General features: G+C 43.1%; 1 protein-coding gene and 1 non-coding gene across 2 annotated transcripts in view; both read right to left on the reverse strand.

The window, feature by feature from the left end:
* The window catches only part of LOC124722714 (serine proteinase stubble), a 53,866-nt gene extending 38,380 nt beyond the window's left edge, over positions 1–15,486 (reverse strand). Inside the window, exon 1 of the mRNA XM_047247856.1 lies at positions 15,417–15,486. Within this exon, the coding sequence (XP_047103812.1) occupies positions 15,417–15,486 (70 nt within the window). The remainder of the gene's footprint in view (positions 1–15,416) is intronic.
* Positions 15,487–21,182: 5,696 nt separating this feature from the next.
* Trnas-uga lies at positions 21,183–21,257 on the reverse strand. The gene has a single exon. It is a non-coding gene; the product is annotated as a tRNA-Ser (tRNA).
* Positions 21,258–23,938: the final 2,681 nt, after the last annotated feature.

A 23,938-nucleotide genomic window follows, 5' to 3' on the forward strand; every position in this document is an offset into this window, starting at 1 on the left:
TGGAGGTGAGCAAGTTGTCCTGAACCTGAGTGCTTTCGTGAGTCAGAGGTATTGCTAGGAGTGCCTCCAGGAAAGGGTAGTAGAACCCAGTATTGTTCTCTAATACATAAACAATCTGACAGACAGCGGGAGTAGCAGTCTGATGGCGTTGTAATGTGGGGAAGTGTCTCCTTCGAATGACTGTAGGATGATACCTGATGACTCGGATACAACTTTTGTTTGGTGTGATGAATGGCAGATTGCTGTAAATGTGAAAAAAATATATGTTAATGAAAATGAATAAGAAAAACGATCCTGTCGTTTTCGAACACGATATCAGTGATGTGCTGCTTGACACAATCACGTCGATTAAACATATCGGCTTAACGTAGCAAACTGCAAAATAAAACGAGCACGTAAGGCCGTTTACAGGGAAGGCGAATGGTCCTCTTCGGTATAATAGGAGAATCCTGGGAAAGTGTAGGACATCTATAAAGGAGACTACTTTCAGAAGGTTTGTGCGACCTATTCTTGAGTACTGGTCCAGTGGTTGGGATTCTCACCACGTCGGCTTAAGACTTTGAAGCCCTTCCGAGGCGTGTACCAACATACGACTGTTACGGAAATGTTCCATGGACTTAGTCAGGAATCCCTCGAGGAAAGAAAACGTTCTTTCCACGAAACACTATTGACAAAGTTTAGAAAACCGATATTTGCGAAAAATGCAGAATGACTTTACTGCCACGAACATGCATCTTATATAAGGACCGCGAAGACAAGATGCGAGAAACCGGGCTCATACGGAAGAACGTAGACAGCTGGTTTTTCCTCTATCCATTTGCGTGTGGAGCAGGAAAGGGTATAACTAACAGTGTTACTAAGTACCCTTCGACGCGCACCGTATTGTAGCTTGCTGCGTGTTTATGTCGATGTAAATCAGGCCCGCATGACATGACGCTAATACCTGTGGAGCTACCATACCTCATGGATTTTGACAGCTACGTTTCACCCACTGTACCAAGCAATGTAAGACAAATTGTATGGGACTGAGCTCAGTAGGTTTAGCGTGCCAGATAAGGCCCCTGAGTGTTCGTCAAACCAGGGACGTATGCTTACATCCACGAGATTATGGTTGTTGACGTCCTGAAGGACGAGAGATTCTTCAGCATACTCATCATGAAGATGTAAAAGGAAGGCCGACACGTATAATCAAGAATGTTGAAATGAACAACCTGGTTCACGTTCACTATAACATGAATAAGTGTGCCCAGTTCATGATACGAAAACTGTTCCCAACATATAAAGCCACCCCTGACATGAAACAAACCCTCTACACACGGCAGTTTAAACGCCTCTTTGATCTGTCGGCGCACTAGATGCCTTGCTTCGCTTGAAAAGAGGCTTACTGTCAACCACTTTCAGTGCATGTGTTTGACCAACAAGAATTCCATTCTATGTACCACTGCGTGTATAGGCGTTTTGCAACACACCCGACACCAAAGTCTACTACATGCAGTTCTCTTAGCAATGTTCGTTCGGAAACTAGTTTTTGCAACACACCCGACACCAAAGTCTACTACATGCAGTTCTCTTAGCAATGTTCGTTCGGAAACTAGTTGAGATTGACGTGTATTCACTGAAAATAGCAGTTTCTTTCGAGTTTTAAACTGATTGTCACTGACAAGGAGTGGCATTCGTAATCAGTCACTGTTGTTTGGGATCTTCCTACAACAACTGTTCTTCGCAGTGGCACACGACTGCGAGTGGTAAACCATTCCTTGTAGACACCTTGGACTGTCCGCGTTGATACATCAACAGTTGGATCATACTCATTCACGGTGTGATCGTGGGCACGTGCAAACCCGATGGCTCTTTTCTGCAACCAGTATTTCTCCTCTAATTCCATACAACCAACTAGTACATGTACAAAACTACACTGTTATAATTACGGCAGCTCTGCCGGCCGATGTGACCGAGCGGTTCTACGCGCTTCAGTCTGGAACCGTGCGACCGCTACGGTCGCAGGTTCGAATCCTGCCTCGGGCATGGATGTGTGTGATGCCCTTAGGTTAGTTAGGTTTGAGTAGTTCTAAGTTCTAGGGGACTGATGACCTCAGATGTTAAGTCCCATAGTGCTCAGAGCCATTTTTGAATGGTGTCACCAAACGTGTTCTTTATTTGGCTTCCTAAAACTGAACAAGAGAGCGATACAAATATTGTACATGGTGCGGTAGTAAGAATCGAATCCGAGCCACAGTCTGAGTAGTACTATGTGCTCTTCTCTACGCTGTGAAAACAACTGACACTGATTGTGTCTGGCTAATGCCAATAAACTCTGAAACAGAATATCGTATCAATTTTTTTCCTTAAAAATTATTTCTCAGCACAACCTAACCTGAAACACCACTATAAGCTTCTCAGATAGACCACACTGACACTGAGTTTCATCGGTGTCTCTAACCCTTCGCTATATTTCCATACCGTAGTGAGGTAGGATGAGAAACTCTTCATCGCAGCCCCCTCAGATTTAATGGTAAGAGAGCCCAGTGGGCAGCCCGTCAAAAACTGAACACAGATAAAGCATGAAAACAGGAAGAAGGTGTACTGAACTGTGAAAAAAAAGCAAAATAGAAACAGTGAACGATCCAAGAGCAAGAAGTGCAGTATAGAGCAAGAGGGGAGAGAAATGGCATCGTTGTGAAGTGGTTACGGTATTGGCTTGCCAGGTGCGTGAGCCGTGTTCAATCCTGTATCATGCCAATTCTTTTCCCGCTGTTCGCTTTATTCAAATTTGTGATCGTTGGTGTAACGTATGTTTGCAACAGAGAGGTGTAAGGTAGCGACATATAAGGACAGTTGATTCTGCACAACTGCTGTATTAGCAGTCGAAAGGTGGTGGCTTTCGAATGAGAACCGCAAACGTTAGATGACAATTAGGTGCGTCGATAAGAGATTCCTATCATATGACACACGCACTATCACGAATGCCGTATATGACACATCAGACGTGTTTTCCGCCGGAGTGGCCGAGCGGTTAACAGAATCCTGCACCGGAAAACACGTCTTCAAAAATGGTTCAAATGGCTCTGAGCACTATGGGACTTAACTTCTGAGGTCATCAGTCCCCTAGAACTTAGAACTACTTAAACCTAACTAACCTAAGGACATCACACACACCCTTGCCCGAGGCAGGATTCGACCCTGCGACCGTAGCGGTCGCGTGGTTCCAGATTGTAGCGCCTAGAACCGCTCGGCCACTCCGGCGGAAAACACGTCTGATGTGTCATATACGGCATTCGTGATAGTGCGTGTGTCATATGATAGGAATCTCTTATCGACGCACCTAATTTGTACGACTGGTAAGTGAGTGAGATATGCGTCCTGTCCGATACAGGTGTTTGTATGAATGTGAATGTGATCACTCCCAAGGAAATGATGAAAACATAATAGTTTGTCACATAAGCTGCAACGAATGAACGCAACAGTTTCACACTCACACAGCTTCTCTGTGCTCTGTCGAAACATATGTTTTTAACGTTTTTGAAGTTGCATTCCGTTTTGGAAGTGTTGACTCTTGTATTCTTTTGTTCTAACATAGTTCACACCCATTTATTTGTTGTTTTCATTTCTATGAGACGTCTATGTGGTATCTCGCTTGCTCTCGCTATTCATCTCATTTACTTGCTACGGTAACGTATTTTTACCACATGACTCTTATTCTATAACCAAAGTATAGTATGACAACAGCCAAAACTACAGAAAGATAACAAACATTTCAGTGACCGGACGGACAGTTCATAATGTTGTGACAAAAGAAATAAATAAATAAGCGGCACGAGCGAGTTTCGAACACGGCTAGCGCGCTTGGCAGCCCAACACTTACCAACGAAACCGTTGCTAATTAATGCTCCTTGTTATTGCACTTCTTTTACTTGGACCGTTAACTGTTCCTATTTTGCTTTCTTTTTCACCGTTTAGTACACCTTCCTCCTTTTTTGATGCTTGATCTGTGTTCAGTTTTTGATAGGGTGTGCACTGGGCCATCTTACCTCTAAATCTGAGGGGCGTGCGATGGAGAGTTTCCCTCATAAGTAAATGCATACTGAATATTAGAATAGGTATGTGATTTTACTGAAATTATCTAGGAAACACAACCCAATATGCCATTCTTGGTTATTAGACATCGTCGTCTTTTTTTAAATGCAGTTAGGCTTGCAGATGTTAAGCTTCGTGCAAATATTGTGTAGCATCTAGAGTGTTTGAAGTATCCTGATTTATTAAATCCGTTTGTCTGACCGGAATTCGAAATCTGGAGTTACCGTTTCACGTGCAACAATCTTACCGAGTGAGCTATCCACATACAGCTCACGGCCCGCCATCACAGCTTTATTTCTGCGAATCCCTCTTTCCTACTTCACAGAAGCATATCTTGCTGGACTACCACTCCTGCAAGAAAAGATGTTGCGGAGAGATGGCTTAGCGAAAGCTTGAGTTCTTTTAACAAAGAGTCTTTCACTCGGCAGCGGAGTGTATGCTCTTTTGAAACTTCCTGATAGATAAAAATTATGTATCGGACTGGGACTTGAATCTGGAACCTTGTCTTTCACCGTTCATCTGTCAAGAAATTTCAAAGCAACGCACATTCCGCTGCCGAGTGAGAGATTATTTCTGGAAACAACCGGCAGGCTGTGGCTAAGCCATCTTTCTGCAGTGTTCTGTCATCCAGGAGTGCTGTGCAACAAGGTATGCATGAGAGCTTCTGTAAAGTCTGGAAAGTAGTGTAACTATTGGCAGAATAGAAGCTGTGAAAGTGTGTCGTGTATTGTACCTGAATAGCTCAGTTGGTGTGTGTGTGTGTGTGTGTGTGTGTGTGTGTGTGTGTGTGTGTGTGTGCCCACAAAAGGCAAGTGCCTGGTTCGAGTTTCGGTCTGGCAAACAGTTTTAATCTGTTAGGAAATTCCAAACCAGCTCAATATCTGCCGTAAAATGAAGGATACATTCTGAAATCTTGAGTATCTGATCGGAGTAATTTAAGGTGGAACGATGACATAAACGTAGCACTGGAGAAGGAAGCTGCGGGATAGAGACCTCTGGAAAGAATCCCAAAGAAGTGTCATTCATCCCCGAAGAAGCTGCTTAAGAAACCGTTGGTCTACGAGTTGCTGAGTGTTTGAGGATCTGGCACCCTTACACATTTCGATTAAAGGAAGACAGAGAAAGTTCAGGGAACAACTCTGGTATTCGTCACATGTAAGAGTAAGAGCGCCACAGAAACACATCAACAAACTTCAGTGGGAGGTTTGTAGAATTTAAAACAGTCTCTGAATGCAATTTTTTTCTTAATTTTATAACCGGTTTCGATCTATGGTCTCATCATGAGATACGTCTGTCTTACTACCCTAGCACATAAATCATAAAAATTTGTAGCCAAGATAGGCATTTTCAAAAGATGTACAGCGTAACAGAAGTGTACGGTAAACAAACATTAATTACCTGTAGTGTACGTTTACCGTCAACATACTGTGTTACTACCTACAAGATGAGTTGCTTTCGCCGCAGCTGCAAGCACAGTATGATGACGGTGACCCTAAGTTAACGAAAATCTTCATTTGTTAACCGTGCAGTTTTGTTATATTGTACATCTGCTGACAGTGCTTATCTTGGCTACAAGTTGTTATATACTGTATCCCCAGTTTAGTAAGACAGACATATTTGATGATGACGATACAATCGAAAATGACCAGAAAATAAAGAAAATATTTTTGCGGATTAAAGAATATTTTAAATTCTGTAAATGTTAAAAACTGAATCACGTGTCCTTCGCTGTGGTTACGTTACAGTTCATCCAATGGGACGGTTACGGCGTTGTTGCCATGAAGATTATAGCCCTCCAGCAAGTGTATTAGTTTTTCTCTTTGATTCTGGCCAAAGTTTGAAATGAAATATCCGTAGATAATTGATTTCGGGCAGCAATGATCATCTTCAGGGTTGAATCATTTACACTTGTATTTGGATCTGAAACTGATCAATGCTGACAGGAGTCCATGATCTACAGATATTTGTTTGTCATCATCAATTGGAAATACAGAGAAAAAATACACCGGGAGAGTGCAAGAGAGGCGTTTTCCATCACGGAGAGCTTGTGCGACAAAATTTCAAGACCTCAAATTCCAATACTTTCAAGAAACTTATAACTTGCTTCATCACAAAATTCACGTGAAAATCGAGAGAAGAAAATCAGATAAATTCGGATGTGTACGGAAAGATACAGTGTTGTAAGTAAGAAGTAATAATCAACTCTATATAAATTTTCCGAACTGTTATGTCGTCATCCGACTGATTTTATTGGAGAAAGTTCGATCGCAGCGTAATATCCTGGAAAGCCGGCCGGAGTGGCCGTGCGGTTCTAGGCGCTACAGTCTGGAGCCGAGCGCCCGCTACGGTCGCAGGTTCGAGTCCTGCCTCGGGCATGGATGTGTGTGATGTCCTTAGGTTACTTAGGTTTAATTAGTTCTAAGTTCTAGGCGACTGATGACCTCAGAAGTTAAGTCGCATAGTGCTCAGAGCCATTTGAACCATTTAATATCCTGGAAAATAGGAATATTTTTAACAATTTCTGCCGTGGGAGTTTTCATTTTGCAGTCAGCTTTTTCTGATCATAACACACATGCGCGCCCTCTGTTATATCTTAGGTGAACGTTAGAAAAATAACCTCTCATCTAGCTTTCGTGCATATTAATAAAAGCACGTAGGTTCTTGCAACCAAAAATTGCTTTTCATTATTATAACACACTCACAGAAAGGTAGAATTTAAACAGGAAGAACAGATCATCGTACCACTGTCTCTCTCTCTCTCTCTCTCTGTCGCTGTATTATCTAAATACAAATTTGCAAGCGACAATTTAAAACTTAGATAAGACTGAAGCCAGGTCTATTCTCTTCTCGGGGGATATTTTACCTTTTCCGGCAAAGAAAAAATGAAATTACGTCATACATACTGCCGTTCCTTTATAGTTTCACTCGCAAAAATGAAGATTTATTCTTTCTCTGAATCAGGCGGGACGAATTCGGAAGCTCAATTGGCCATATCAAACAGTGCAGAAATCTGGTTGTCCCACTCGCATCTCTCAGGAAACTTTATTAGCTATAAAAGAGGTGCAATCAAGTTACAACACCGAGGAGCTCTTTCCTCCATATTAATTCCGGCGGAAGCGCAATCAAATTTCGTCAACATGGAGGCGTCCCTGGATAGTAATCCGTTTAATGGAAGCAAATGGCCCTGTCGTCGATAAAGGCGCGTAAGAGCTAGGAGATCAAAGTAGAGTGCATTTGAAGCGCTCTACAATATTAGCTCTCGCATGTAGAGGTAATTGAAAGCGCTGGTGGTACTCCGCTGTCACCACCCAGATCTTTTTCCTGGTATAGCGGAATCGCGCTCGGTTATAACACACACCACTGCCGCGGAAGTGCCCGAGAATATCAGCTTCACTTCCCTTAATGCGCAGGGGAAATGAGAAGTCATAAATAATTCATTAATTCTCGATGCCAAATTTCCTCCCAGGACAAAAATGCTACACTATGTGATCAAAAGTATCCGAACACCAAGCTGAAAATAACTTACAAGTTCGTGGCGCCCTCCATCGGTAATGCTGGAATTCAGTGTGGTGATGGCCCACCCTTAGCCTTGATGACAGCTTCCATTCTCGCAGGCCTACGTTCAATTAGGTGCTGGAAGGTTCAAATGGCTCTGAGCACTATGGGACTTAACATCTATGGTCATCAGTCCCCTAGAACTCAGAACTAGTTAAACTTAACTAACCCAAGGACATCACACAACACCCAGTCATTACGAGGCAGAGAAAGTGCTGGAGGGTTTCATGGGGATTGGCAGCCCATTCTTCACGGAGTGCTGCACTGACGAGAGGTATCGATGTCGGTCGGTGAGAGCTGACACGAAGTCGGTGTTCCAAAACATCGCAAAGGTGTTCTGTAGGATTCAGGTCAGGACTCTGTGCAGGCCAGTCCATTACAGGGATGTGTTGTTGTGTTACCACTCCGCCACAGGCCGTGCATTATGAACAGGTGCTCGATAGTGTTGAAAGATGCAATCGCCATCCCCGAATTGCTCTTCAACAGTGGGAAGCAAGCAGATGCTTAAAACATCAATGAAGGCCTGTGCTGTGATAGTGCCACGCAAAACAACACGGGGTGCAAGCCCCGTCCATGAAAAACACGACCACACCATAACGCCACCGCCTCCACACAACGTTTTTCCACTGTTCAATCGTCCAATGTTTACGCTCCTTACACCAAGCGAGGCGTCGTTTGGCATTTACCGGCGTGATGTGTGGCTTATGAGCAGCCGCTCGACAATGAAATCCAAGCCTCACCTCCCGAGTAACTGTCATAGTACCTGCAGTGGGGTCTGATGCAGTTTCGAATTCTTGTGTGATGGCCTGGATAGATGTCTGCCTATTACACATTACGACCATCTTCAACTGTCGGCGGTCTCTGTCAATCAACAGACGAGGTCGGCATGTACGCTGTTGTGCTGTACGTGTCCCTTCACGTTTCCACTTCACTATCACATCGGAAACAGTGGACCTAGGGATGTTTAGGAGTGTGGAAATCTCGTGTACAAACGTATGATACTAGTGACACCCAATCACCTAACCACGTTCGAAGTCCGTGAGTTCCGCAGAGCGATTCTGCTCTCTCTCACGATGTCTAATGACTACTCACGTCGCTGATATGGAATACCTGGCAGTAGGTGGCATAACAATGCAAATAATATGAAAAACGTATGTTTTTTGGGGTTTCCGGATACTTTTGATCACATAGTGTACATAGCTCCACATTCAGATCCCTCTAACATATGTAGACACAGAAAGTCATAAGTGGGTTGTTTTGTTGCGTTACTGATAACAGACTACTCTTATCTGCTCAAAATTATCTGGACATCCCTATGTGACGCGAAATTGACCACTAGGTGTCAACAGAGACAGAAACGCGAGAATAAAAGGAGGCGGGGAGTATTGTGTTGTCAGTAGACAAGCGGTAACAAAAGAATGGGTCGCTGAGGAAAGCTCATTGAGTTCGAACGTTAGCTTCTCGTTAAAGAAACAAATCCATTATGGATATTTCAACCCCTCTAAAACTGCCCAGTGCGACTGTTGGTGAAGTGACTGTGAAGTGAAAACGCGAAGGAACACCCACAGCTAAACCTTTACATTACAGAGCTCATTTACTGACGGATAGGGACCGTCGAACTTTGGAGAGGGTGGTTGTAAATAAATCACATGACACCATAGGAAGGAATCACTCGCGAAATCCAATGTGCTGCCAGCAGTCCATCTGGCAAATAACTGTGCGTAGGGAGTCAAGAAGTACAGGGTTCAATGGTCGAGCAACACCTCACAATTCACAAACTTCGGAAGCCAGTACTAACAACGCAAACTCTCCATCCCACCCCCTCAGATTTAATGGTAAGGTGGTGGATTGCCCATCAAAAACCGATCACAGATCGAGCATGGAATCAGAAGAAGATATACTGAAATGTCAAAAAAGAGGGAGAATTGAAACAATGAACGGTCCGAGCTCAGGATTTGCAACATCGAGCACACTTCAGCAGCCACGGCGTCGTCGTTATGTGGTCAAGGTGTTGCACAGCAAAGGGGGAGATCTGTGCTCAAATCTTCCTTGTACCCATTTTCTTCTTCACCAGATTATGAATTATCCGTCCGGTCATTGACGTGTCTGTTCGCTACATTCAAATTTTTGTACTTTCAACATTGCAGCACAGGCAGCAATGGTAATAATCTAATATATAAGAAACTATCAGCCTCTATTGCTGTAATGAAACCAACCTTCACCTAGGTTTCAGCCCAAATAATTGAGCCTTCTTCAGAAGATATAACTGAATCTATCATTTATCTAAGAGGGCATGGTCTAGAAATAAAATGCGCTCGTAGACAAATTATAGATTCAGGTATATCTTCTGAAGAAGGCATTACCGCAATCGAGACTGATAGTTTCTTATATATTACATTCAAATTTGTGTCTGTGTTGATATATCACGCCCGTTTGCAACAGCTAAGCGTAATGAAGGGACCTCCAGATGTACGTGCCTCCCATTTGTTCTACACAAGTACTACACGTTATGTCATACGTTCCGTTTTGTAAGTTTTCAATCTTGAATTCCCTTGTTGTAACATAGTTCACACTCGTTTATTCGTTGTTTTCACTTCTGTGAGAGGTCAATGCGGCATCTCACCTGGTCTCACTATTCATCACATTTACTTGCGACGGTAAAATATTCTTACCACATGACTCATATTCTATAATCAATAGTATGACAATTACCAAGACTACAGAGGGAGAAGAGACAAGCCAATGAGCGGACGGAAACCTCATAATTTCGTGGAAAAAAGTTGGTGTTGAGGAAGGTTGGAGCACGCATCTCCGGTTTCGCAGCCCAACACCGTGCCCATATAAGCACGATGGCGTGGTTCTCCAAAGTCGGTCGACGTTCAACGTCTTGAGCTTGGACCGTTCACTGTTTCTAATTTTGCCGGCCGGAGTGGCCGAGCGGTTCTAGGCGCTACAGTCTGGAACCGCGCGATCGCTACGGTCGCAGGTTCGAATCCTGCCTCGAGCATGGATGAGTGTGATGTCTTTAGGTTAGTAAGGTTTAAGTAGTTCTAAGTTCTAGGGGACTGATGACCTCAGCAGTTAAGTCTCATAGTGCTCAGAGCCATTTGAACCATTTGATTTTGTTTCTAATTTGCTCCTTTTTTCACAATTCAGTACACCTTCTTCCTGTTTCAACGCTTGATATATGCTCGGTTTTTGACGGTCTATCCACTGGGCCATTTTACGACAAAGTCTGGGGGGGATGCGATGGGAAGTTTCCTTTGTAAGTGACGCTTGAGGTGGCGTAAAGAGCGACTCAACTAGACAGTGACTGACTGGAACCAAGTGTTTGGTGTGACAGTCTGTGACCATACGATGGAAGCCCCTGCGTTTGTCGAATGCCTGGAGGATATTACCAGCCATCATGAGTAGTGCCATCAGTGAAGTATGGAGGACGTGGTTTTTGGGCATGGGGGGGGGGGGAGGGAGGGGGAGACGGGGTGTGTTCCTCGTGCTTAGTGTGCGTTCCCTTTTGTGCATAGGAAAACGCTTAATGCGCAAAATTATGAGCACATTTTATGGCGTTATGTACTGCGTACCGTAGTGAAATAATTCGGAGATGATCGTTCATATCAACATGACACGTCACAGTGTCATAAAACAGCATCTGTAAGTCAATGATTTATGAATAATAACATTTTTGAAATGGGCCGAACCCAATGGAACGCCTTTCGGATGAGTCAGAACGTCGACCTCACTCCAGTCCAGTGTCCAACTCCAGAAACTTTCCTGGTTACGGCTCTTGTAGAGTAATGGGCTCTACAGACATTCAGACACTCTCCGAGCCGTCATAAAGGCGAAGTGTGGACACAACCCATACTAATGTTCACTAATAGGTGTGCGGATACTTTTGATCAGATAGCGTATTCGTAAATAAGTTTTCTAGTGTTGGTTTCCCTAATTCAGAATCAATAGATATAACAAGTCTTTAGGCCACTGCTGTGCTAGATCCACCCACGACCAATCCTAACGTTCAACCAATATGTGCGCAACAGCACTGTAGTTGCTTCTGTTTCATTTCTCTGTTTCGTACGCAGACTGTTTGTGGAGGGGTGGGTGGTGAAGTAGTGGTCTCCTTTTCGGAAAAGAAGGAAGACGCTCTGTATGTAGTAGAAACATTGGCTCTAGTGTCTGCAATGAGTGAGAGAAGTGTCTCCCTCAGCAATGCTTTTCTCTATGTGCTTTGCTAGGTTTGCTGTTTCCGCTCCCATAGCTCCTCTAAAAGAGCTAAAGAAAATTTTTGCAGGCTATACATCTTAAATAAAAGCAGCCACCTTTCTTATCACTTACTGAGGTGTGTATATTTCCACAGCATCCCGATGTTCAGATCTCCTGATACGGGACTGGTCATAACTTTCGACAACAGGGTGTTACAAAAAGGTACGGCCAAACTTTCAGAAAACATTCCTCACACACAAATAAAGAAAATATGTTATGTGGACATGTGTCCGGAAACGCTTAATTTCCATGTTAGAGCTCATTTTAGTTTGTTCTTCTACCTACGCTCAATGGAGCACGTTATCATGATTTCATACGGGATTGGTAGAGGCGGACCAGCTTCATGGCCTCCACGCTCTCCTGACCTCAACCCTCTTGGCTTTCATTTATGGGGGCATTTGAAAGCTCTTGTCTACGCATCCCCGGTACCGAATGTAGAGACTCTTCGTGCTCGTATTGTGGAGGGCTGTGATACAATACGCCATTCTCCAGGGCTGCATCAGCGCATCAGGGATTCCATGTGACGGAGGGTGGATGCATGTATCCTCGCTAACGGAGGACATTTTGAACATTTCCTGTAACAAAGTGTTTGAAGTCACGCTGGTACGTTCTGTTGCTGTGTGTTTCCATTATATGATTAATGTGATTTGAAGAGAAGTAATAAAATGAGCTCTAACATGGAAAGTAAGCGTTTCCGGGCACGTGTCCACATAACATATTTTCTTTCTTTGTGTGTGAGGAATGTTTCCTGAAAGTTTGGCCGTACCTTTTTGTAACACCCTGTATATTCTTCTGTCGCTATCTGAAACTAGAATCTCTTTTCTACTTCTCTTATAATTGCTTTAAAATAGTACCAAGATCATTGTTTGCCCTGTGGTATTAACCATAGTCTAGTTACCAGCTTTACGTACCCGACTCATGATGAGCCATTAGTGCCGATCGGTTGCCGTATCATCTTCTGGTAAGGGTGGCTATATCCGGCGGGTAACGGTATAAAATGCCTGGGCATTTATAAGTTGGGATAAATGCTCAGGATAAACGCCTACGAAAATGCTCAAAATTCGAAAATGCCCCGGAATTTATGCTTCTTAAAGATCAATTGATATGTGGCGCTTATAAAAAAAATTAAACTGATATTTTGTATTGGAAAGGTGTTTTGCAACACTACTTCTTTAGTGGTTGGGTAGCCAAGTTTAAAAACCTGCTTGAGAATTACGGGAGGGTTATTAAGGGAAATAAATTGGACTGTAAATGTAACTGGCTTCAAATGGCTCTGAGCACTATGGGACTTAACTTCTGAGGTCATCAGTCTCGTAGAATTTAGAACTACTTAAACCTAACTAACCTAAGGACATCACACACATCCATGCCCGAGGCACGATTCGAATCTGCGACCGTAGCGGTCACGCGGTTCCAGACTGTAGCGCCTAGAACCGCTCGGCCACCCCGGCCGGCGTAAATGTAACTGTTTACGTCTTTAATGACGTCAGTTCTTAGGCTAGCATATAATAAAAAATGGAAACTACATTCAAGTTTAACAGTCATTTTTTAAAATTAAGTTATATTAAGTGGCTAGCCTATAGGTAGTATTTTTACTTATACTATACAAAAATTTAAAAGATGTTGCCAATCACTTTCTTGATTTTCATAAGTTGAAGAAGAATCATGAGGTTCCGGCTCTGCTTGAGATTGTCCTTCATCTCATTCCTCGCTGACTATTAGATTCCTTTCCAGTTTGTCTTTACCTGGACTATTCAGTACAGATTTTCCCTTGGGGCCAATCGTCTTTGGTCGTGTTCCTGTTGGATTCATCAGCTTCCAGTTATAGGCTAGTTGGTTAGTTTTGCAGCTCTCTCTGATGTGAGTCTGTTAATATTTTTTTTTTTTTACTATGGATCCATCCAAAAGCGCTAAACGAACTCTCTGCAGCAGCAGAAGTAACTGGTGCACCTAGAATGTTTACGGCACCTTCTCCCAGCTCACAACTTAGTCTTAAACCTTGTCACCACAATAAAGCATTTACACGATGATTTTTATCTAGTATCGGAATCAAACGATTCCAGCATCTTGGGCATCAATTCTTTGTTATTAAGTATTCTCATTTTCCTTCACAGCAGCACAGTCATACGAAAGCAGATGAAGAAACAAGCAGAATAGAAAACTATAGTCTGTATCAAATGTCTCTACATCTGAGAATTATTCATTTTTTCGTTTTTTCACTGAAAACAAAATAACATTTTAGAATACATTTATCATCAAGAAAAACATGCTAGCGGTATAATACATACATTAATTATTTCGTTATCAGTAATCATTCTTCAATAATATTCAGATATTTGACACGGATTATAAAGTGTGTTACATTACAAATCTATGACCTAAGGACAATGATTTTTTTAACTAGCTTATCACTACAAAGGTATGTGTGTGTGTGTGTGTGTGTGTGTGTGTGTGTGTGTGTGTGTGTGCACACGTGTGTGATATATATATATATATATATATATATATATATATATATATATATAGAGAGAGAGAGAGAGAGAGAGAGAGAGAGAGAGAGAGAGAGAGAGAGAGAGATACTATATGAGTGCTAGAGATAGAGACCGAAAGTGAAGAGTCTAATTGATAAAAAGAAAAAGAAAATTATAAATGATAAGCAGTTGTTCATCTAGTTGCAGCCAGATGCGTTCATAGTCTGTCAGTTCCAGTTGTGTGTCCATAGTCACGTCGGAAACCTTTTCATATGAATCATCTGAGTACAAATGACTGCTCCACCAACGCACTGTCGTTTTATACCTTGTGTACGCGATACTACCGCCGTCTGTATATGTGCATATCGTTATCCCATGACTTTTGTCTCGTCAGTGTGCAACTAGCTTTACACGTCTGATCAGTTATTATAGGCCCATTTCCACAAGACAGTTATCGAAGTAATAACTAGAGATATAGTTTTAGGAGACTCCATCAAGCATAACATGTAGTGAAAAATGTTACTCGCTACACATATTGGAAGCAATATGTATGGAGTCTTATGTGAATTATAAACCTAATTTGTTTATTTATTTATTGTTTCAGATACAATCTGTCGCTGCATACGAGATACCCGGCGTCTCTGCAGCACAGTATGGAAGTATTCACCTGGAAGGGAGTGTCCACATATCCGATTACCACCATGAGTGAAGTGCTGAGCACAAAATAAATAAATATTTGCAGAACTCTCAATAATTAAACAATAGGATGCACCCGCAAAAATTCGGAAAGAAAAATGAGCCTTGCCGATTAATCTATAACACTAAGCGACCAGTATGGTCGGAAGACCGATTGCAGTCATGAACACATGAATCTTCAAGCGTATTTCCCTTGCAGAAGTACTACATTTCGTCTGAAGGGAAAGAATTACAAATTTCTTCCTCGTGAGTACTTCGTATATCATACAAGGCATTCGTTGCAGCAGACTAGTTCCAATACTACTCGCTCTCCGCGTCTCGTGAAGAGCTGCGAGTGGATCGCTGCAGAAGAGAGTGTACCTTGCTTCGCTGCGTTCTGCGAGCCCAGACCGCCGTGGAGCAGCAGCGCCAACCACAGCAGCCGTGCCATCATCTGAAACACACCACACATGCTGTTACCACACTGAAACCCGGACATAGTCCTCAACTTTTGGTACCACTTTGTAGTACATCTACACTACTGGCCATTAAAATTGCTACACCAAGAAGAAATGCATATGATAAACGGGTATTCATTGGACAAATATATTATACTAGAACTGACATCTGATTACATTTTCACGCAATTTGGGTGCATAGATCCTGAGAAATCAGTACCCAGAACAACCACCTCTGGCCGTAATAACGGCCTTGATACGCCTGGGCATTGAGTCAAACAGGGCATGGATGGCGTGCGCAGGAACAGCTGCCCATGCAGCTTCAACACGATACCACAGTTCATCAAGAGTAGTGACTGGCGTATTGTGACGAGCCAGTTGCTCGGCCACCATTGACCAGACGTTTTCAATTGGTGAGAGATCTGGAGAATGTGCTGGCCAGGGCAGCAGTCGAACATTTTCTGTATGCAGAAAGGCCCGTACAGGACCTGCAAAATGCGGTCGTGCACTGTCCTGCTGAAATGTAGGGTTTCGCAGGGATCGAATGAAGGGTAGAGCCACGGGTCGTAACACATCTGAAATGTAACGTCCACTAGTCAAAGTACCGTCAATGCGAACAAGAGGTGACCGAGACGTGTAACCAATGGCACCCCATACCATCACGCCGGGTGATACGCCAGTCCATGCTGCTGCAAACGTCGTCGAACTGTTCGTGCAGATGGTTGTTGTCTTGTAAACGTCTCCATCTGTTGACTCAGGGATCGAGACGTGGCTGCACGATCCGTTATAGCCATGCGGATAAGATGCCTGTCATCTCGACCGCTAGTGATACGAAGCCGTTGAGATCCAGCACGACGTTCCGTTTTACCCTCCTGAACCCACCGATTCCATATTCTGCTAACAGTCATTGGATCTCGACCAACGCGAGCAGCAATGTGCTATACGATAAACCGCAATCGCGATAGGCTACAATCCGACCTTTATCAAAGTCGGAAACGTGAGGGTACGCATTTCTCCTCCTTACACGAGGCATCACAACAACGTTTCACCAGGCAACGCCAGTCAACTGCTGTTTATGTATGAGAAATCGGTTAGAAACTTTCCTCGTGTCAGCACGTTGTACGTGTCGCCTCCGGCGCCAACCTTGTGTGAATGCTCTGAAAAGCTAATCATTTGCATATCGCAACATCTTCTTCTTGTCGGTTAAATTTCGCGTCTGTAGCACGTCATCTTCGTGGTGTAGCAATTTTAATGGCCAGTAACGTATCAAAAATACAGTTTCAAAGAAAATGGATGAACATCATAACCATCTGCTGTCCAAATCAGATTATTTCCTTCGTTTATAAAATAGCCGTTCCTGATATGAAGACCATCAACTCATATGACTCACAGAAGGACACCACATAATCTGAATGGGGAAAGATTACAACAGACGTCGTTTCGCAGTGTTCTGTCACGACCCCCGTGCTGCTCTTGCTCTGTGTCACGGACACAGAACTGTATTTCATCTATATCTACATCATTACTCTGCAATTCGGATTTAAGCGCTTGGCAGAGGGTGTGCAAAACCGCTCTCGGAGGAGAAGATTGGTGAATGAAATATTGCGAAAAGATCTCGCTGCAGCGAAAAGGGCCTTTGTTTTAATGATTGCAGCCCCAATTCGCTTGTCATAGCCATCATACTCTCTCCACTGTTTCGTGATAATACAAAATGAGCTGTCCTTCTTGAACTTTTTAGATGACCTCGGGCAATCTACTAACAATCCCATACCGCACAGCAATACTGCAGAAGAGGACGAACAAGTGTATTGTTGGCAATCTCTTCAGTAGATTTGTTCCACCGTCTAAGCTTTCTACCAATAAAACACAGTATTTGGCTCACATTTCCCACATAGTTTACTGTGAGGTGGTTCCTGTTTAAGTCGTTCGTGATTGTAATCCCGACATATACTGATGAATCTATAACCTTCAAATCTGTGTGATTTCTCGTATAGCCGAAACTTTATGGAATCAGACTCAAGAGGCAGAATCCTTTTTCACGGATGGTAAAAACATTGTTGTCAAGCCGAGTAAAGAAACATAAATAGATGTCTAATTTCAATGAAAAGTCTAAGAACATACAGCTTCCTCACTCAGTCCGACTCCATCAGTGGGAAGCCATTTAAATGGCGCCCAGTATTTGCATAGTATAAATACATACTGAAAAATCAATCGTTACCTTATGTGTCTTCATCACTTTATCTAGCAGGACCCAAAAAAGCTATTTGTATCCGTTTGAGCACTGTTAAGTCTTTCTCAGGGATTTTGACATTTGGTAAATCACAGCATCCTGGCTTTAATTCTTCTATTCTCGTCTTTCAACAACAAACGATGCCCTTTTGTGTTACCTACTTTTAGTCAGTTATTTCATGTGCACCTGCAGTCTCACATCTCCCGTTTTTCGCCAGTGAACCAAACAGCTGAATTTCTGTTGAAAAGGCGGATTTCGAATTCAGTCTCTTTGATATGAATTAGCTTTCACTCTAAGTCCAAAAGGGAGAATCCAGTCCGTGAAAGGTGGAAAACTAGTGTATTCATGCTTTTTCTGCAAAGGCTCTCTCTGTTATGCTTCGGTGAGAGCATACAGAAAATAGTACGACTCCTTTCGTTTTCGTAATAATATGAAGATTTTAGTGTTAATTTACCATTTTTTGTTAAATTTTTAAGACATTGATCATGACATGATGGAAGAGCGTGCTAAGAAACTTTAAACGGCCAGGAGAAGGAGAGGGGAATTGCTGCCGCATGCCTAGGAATGGAAAGCGCAGTAGGAGTGACATACACTAAATGAGCCAAAACATTATGACCACCTGCTTTATAGCTTGTTTGTCCGTCTTTCGAACGAAATACATCACTGATTCTGCGTGTCATGGATCCGACACTTTGTTGGTAGGTTTGTGTAGGTATGTGGTATTAGATGTTTACGCACAGGTCATGTAATTCGCGTAAATAATGGGCCGCTGATTTGGGTAAGCGGTGATGTGACCTGATAGCGACCAAGATGGGGTCCATAGGATTTACATAAGGCGGATTTGGTCAGCGAGACATCAACTTGAGTTCACTATAATGCCCCCCAGACCACTGTGGCAGGGTTCCGGCTCCGAGACGCGGACAGTTATACTGCTGGAACATGACATCGCCGTCGGGGAAGACATCAAGCATGAAGGGATGCAGGTGGTTCGCAGCTGTCTGCCTGTCTTCTATTACTACCACAGGTCCCATGCAAGCGCAGGAGAACATCTTCCGTGGCATAAAACTTCTCCCAGCACTGCCCCCGTGGCGCACTGAAAGTTTCGAACCGCCATTCACGTCGATGACGGCGTTTATGGAGACGGCAATAGACCTAGTGTAGTAAAAATGTGATTGATCCGAAGAGTCATCACGTTTCCATTGATTGACGTACGAATGCCGATGGTCCCATGCCCACTACAATCGTAATTGACGGTGTCGTTGGGTCAACGTATGAACACGTGGAGGTGGTCTGCAGGGGCTCGATGTCCAACAAAGTACGATGAACGGTCTGCTCCGAAACATTTGTGCGTGCACCAGCATTGTGTTCTTTCGGCAGAGATCCCAGAGATCACCATCTATCCTCCTTTACAGAGCAGACAAGCATCCAAACCCCACGCTTGTGAATAGTCGTGGACATCCAACCATTTTGCGCCTTCTGGTAGTTTCACTTCCTTTTACCTCTTTTCGTAGATGCTCACGACAGTAGCACGTGAATATTTGATCAGCTTCGTCGTTTTCGAGATAATCGTTCACAGGCTCTGCGTAGTAATAATCTACTTTTTGTCAAGGTTGCTTATCTGAATGAATTCATTTGCAACCCATATCTTCGCTAGGGTGATCTCCTGTCCGTGTCTGTTCCCCTTACATACTTTTATTACCGCGTCACATGCATGCAACGCCACCAGGCGGCATCTAACGTCGCGGTGGACAAAATGGTTCAAATGGCTCTGAGCACTATGGGACTTAACTGCTGTGGTCATCAGTCCCCTAGAACTTAGAACTACTTAAAACAAACTAACCTAAGGACATCACACACATCCATGCCCGAGGCAGGATTCGAACCTGCGACCGTAGCGGTCGCGCGGTTTCAGACTGTAGCGCCTAGAACCGCCCGGCCACTCCGGCCGGCCCGCGGTGGGCAGTCGGCATAATGTTTTGGCTGATCAGTGTATGTTACCGCTGCTTTATATATGTAATACTAAGTGTGTTCTGAAAGATGACCTACTGAGGAAGTGACTGTGTTTGAAACACTGGACTCGTATTCAAAAGGAGTGGTGTTCAAATTCTAGCGTGGCCGTCGAGTTACAGGTTTACCGTGGATTCCTGTAATTGATCAAGGAGAATGCCACAGTTCTTGGCCTATCCTACCTTGTGCGTTTACTTTCCTCATCGTTGTCGTTCATATAGTAAGGATTAATACCGTTACAATGAAAAATATGTATAATACTTCTTACGTTTGTATTCTTATCTTTAATAAGTATTCAAACAAAGGTCTGAGATTGAGACAACATCCGAGCAGATATAGTTTCAGTTACAGCACACATTCAAAAGTAATATCCGAATTCGCTCAAGCTTTTTGACAAAGCCACACAGTTTCACGGCCATATTTCTTGTATAAATGGTCTCCGGTGAATCTGTCACATAAATCCGGATAAAATGTCAAATTACCAACATTATTTAGCATTTTTTCGCAAGGGAAGCTACTGATTGTAGCAGAGATAACGGGACTCGGTAGATGTGAAAGTTGTCCCTTCTGCTCTAGAGAGCATAGCTCCAACGATCAAGCGTCAGATGTAAGCTATGGAGAACATATTTCTTGCAATCTCCCTTTGTCACACACTCGCTTCGCTCATTTCTTAGTGCGTAATCCCATATCTCTACCAGCACTGTTAACGCAAATTCCTGTTTCCATGGCCTCCTTGATTATCTTTTCCTAGCACTGCGAAATTTGAGCCCGAACAATGACGCTATAAACGAGGGAACACCTGTGAAGCCGAAGCAATATCTAGTCATGGAGGAAACATGTATAACATTGAGCTCTGAGAATTTTCGTCATCTCCCTTTACATCTACTGTACATTCATTGAACTCTGTTATGTTAACCAAGCATATAATTCAGGCAACGTGCAAATCTTCTTTGAACTCAGTCATACTTTTACTGGTGCATTGTACCGATTTGCCGGCCGGAGTGGCCGAGCGGTTCTAGGCGCTACAGTCTGGAACCGCACAATCGCTACGGTCGCAGGTTCGGATCCTGCCTCGGGCATGGATGTGTGTGATGTCCTTAGGTTAGTTAGGTTTAAGTAGTTCTAAGTTCTAGGGGACTGATGACCTCAGCAGTTAAGTGCCATAGTGCTCAGAGCCATTTGAACCATTTTTTGTACCGATTTCTGAAACAACTCACACACTCAAACTAAAGTACAGCTTCAAGTACAGTTCCTTATTTTCAGAATTAAGTCCTGAGGTTTCCTTCACAACCAATGAGACAAGAATTCGAAATAACTGTAACTGGCAGAAGGGATTCTAATGCATCGAAATTTCTGAATAAATTGATGACCAGATGAATCTGTCTAGAAAATATGGATTGGTCGATATTTATAAGTATTTCTTCTTGAAACTTCCTGGCAGATCGAAACTGTGTGCCGGACCGAGACTCGAACTCGGGACCTTTGCCTTTCACGGGCAAGTGCTCTACCAACTGAGCTACCCAAGCACGACTCACGCCCCGTCCTCACAGCTGACGGGGCGTGAGTCGTGTTTGGGTAGTTCAGTTGGTAGAGCACTTGCCCGCGAAAGGCAAAGGTCCCGAGTTCGAGTCTCGGTCCGGCACACAGTTTTAATCTGCCAGGAAGTTTCATATCAGCGCACACTCCACTGCAGAGTGAAAATCTCATTCTGGTACCTTCTACTTGTTTTAAAAGCAAACATGCTTCCTTCAGTTGTTGTCTTCGTCAGTGAGTTTATTTATTTTCTGTCAAATAACATGTAAGGCGCCAACGGTCTTGGCACAGTGGTGACACCGTTTCCCATCAAATCGGACTTGGCTAGCATTTCGATGGGTCACCTTCCGGGCCAGCCGAGTGCTGTTGGCAAGCGGGGTGCACTCAGCCCTTGTGAGGCGAATTGAGAAGCTACTTGAATGAAAAGTAGCGGAGCCGGCTGTTGCGGCAGAGCGGTTCTAGGCGCTTCAGTCCGGAAGCGCGCTGTTGCTACGGTCGCAGGTTGGAATCCTGCCACGGGCATGGATGTCTGTGACGTTCTTTGGTTAGTTAAGTTTAAGTAGTTCTAAGTCTAGGGGACTGATGACCTCAGATATTACGTCCCATAGTGCTTAGAACCATTTGAACAATTTTTTGAGAAATAGCGGTACCAGTCACGACGAGTGGCAACGCCCAGGAGAGCGAAGTGCTGACTACATGCCCCTCCGTACCTCCATCCAGTGAGGCCTACATGTTGAGGATGACACGGCGGCCGGTCGGTACCGCTGGGCTTTCATGGCCTGTTTGGACTATGTTAAAAAACATGTAAAGAAATTTTGTATGACAATGTATACAGCTTTGAGATTTTATTATATACCCGTATAACATTGTTAACGGAAAAAATATGTACTTTGGTATCACATACTGATGTTTGTGTGAGTGTCCGTCATTTTCAGTGCAACGGATATTTTGCTCCACTTTATCATCTGCAATTAATCAGGACTTTTAAACATTATGTTAGGCATGTTTTCCAAATTGTTAGGCTTAAAATGAAACTATGCAAAACGGGAGAAATCGATAGTTCATTTTTAGGCCAAAGATTTTCGTAAAGATACGTATCATAATATCGAAAAATTATGGTTAATAGCAGATTACAAACTGGAGGAAAATATCAGCTATAGCGCAAATGCAGGGAGCCATTAAACATCAGTATATGACATTGAGGTAAATATTAGTCCTGTTAATAATGTTGCAAATGTAGTGACTGTAATCTGAAACTTGTATATATTGTCATGCAAAATTTATTTACATGTTATTCGACAGAAAATAACTGAGTCCACTGACGATGGTGAAACCGCACCGAAACGTGTCTGGGAGCTAAACAAGAAGAATTTGTGTTTGCTCAAGGGAGAACCGTCTTTCCGTTGTCATATACTAGGAAGCAATCAGGAACTGAAAGAGAGCTTCAACCTTACGATGCATAAAGTGGTCGATATATTTTTGTCAGAGTTTAAAATTCGTTTACATGTATTTACGGTTGTTTAATAGGTCTTACTTGCCACCCATAGTCACGTCATTTGAGATGAAGTGATCCATCACATCTGAACGATACTTGCAAGTGGTTTACTTGTCTTAGTTTTTGTTAGTATATCAAACTCTCCTATTTACTTTCGAAAAACACTGACAAATTGCAAAGGATTACTCAGATGTGACACAGATACAGGTTTAGCTTAGATGTAATTTAATGTGAATTGAGAACTTATATGAACATACCCAGCAGCAGATTGGCAGCAGTGGAAACTCTGGTGACGTAAATCAAGACTGATCTATCACTTAACACGTTTACGCCAGCGCTGCGCATTGTGTTTCTTGTTGTGGGACGGCAGGCGTATTCGTGCTTTTTTTCATCTGGCGACGCTGCTTTTCCTTTTTCTCGCCTTGGGGCAGCGGTCGTATTCAGACACCCTAGCTATCATTTTAATATAGCGGCCTTTTATTTTTAACACGAGAGATAGCACAAAATAATTTTACACCAAATTAATCACATTTGTTCCGGAAGATCTCTCGTTGAAGGGTCGCACAAAATTGTATACAGAGCTGTTCGCTGCGCCTGGTACAGAGGCAATATATCAGACGTTATTGTGTCGCTGGCAGCATAACTGGTAGAGGTGAGTGTGGCGGTGCACGCAGTCGGATGGGAGGAACCGGTGGTACACCCCAGCGTGAACTTGTTGAAACAGAAACCGCTTAGCTGAGCGAAGTTGAAGTTTATGTTTCAATGCTGTTGCATAGGTCACTTACTCATTCCTCTTAATGTAAGTGACATGCTCATACAGCATGCGATAAGACCACTAATGTTCTCAATATACATAGATGATTTACCATATGGACTCTATAGCACTATGAGGTTGTTCTATGACGATACCGTTAGGTACAGGAAAGTATCGTTGTCGGACGATCATCAGAAAATACAGAAAAACATGGACTTGGTGCAATGAATGATAGCTCCCTTTAATGGTGGATAAATGTTAGATAATGCCTGTAACAAAGAGAAAGAAGTGTTTGGTACTTTATTGCAAGATTAGAGGTGAACATCTTGAGCCTGCCGCGTCGTATAGGTATTTAGAGCAAACACTAAGAAGTGATATGAAATGGACGATCACGTATAATTCTTGTTAGATGATAATTAATAGAAA

The sequence above is a fragment of the Schistocerca piceifrons genome, chromosome X (genome assembly GCF_021461385.2).
Source record: "Schistocerca piceifrons isolate TAMUIC-IGC-003096 chromosome X, iqSchPice1.1, whole genome shotgun sequence".
NCBI lineage: Eukaryota > Metazoa > Arthropoda > Insecta > Orthoptera > Acrididae > Schistocerca > Schistocerca piceifrons.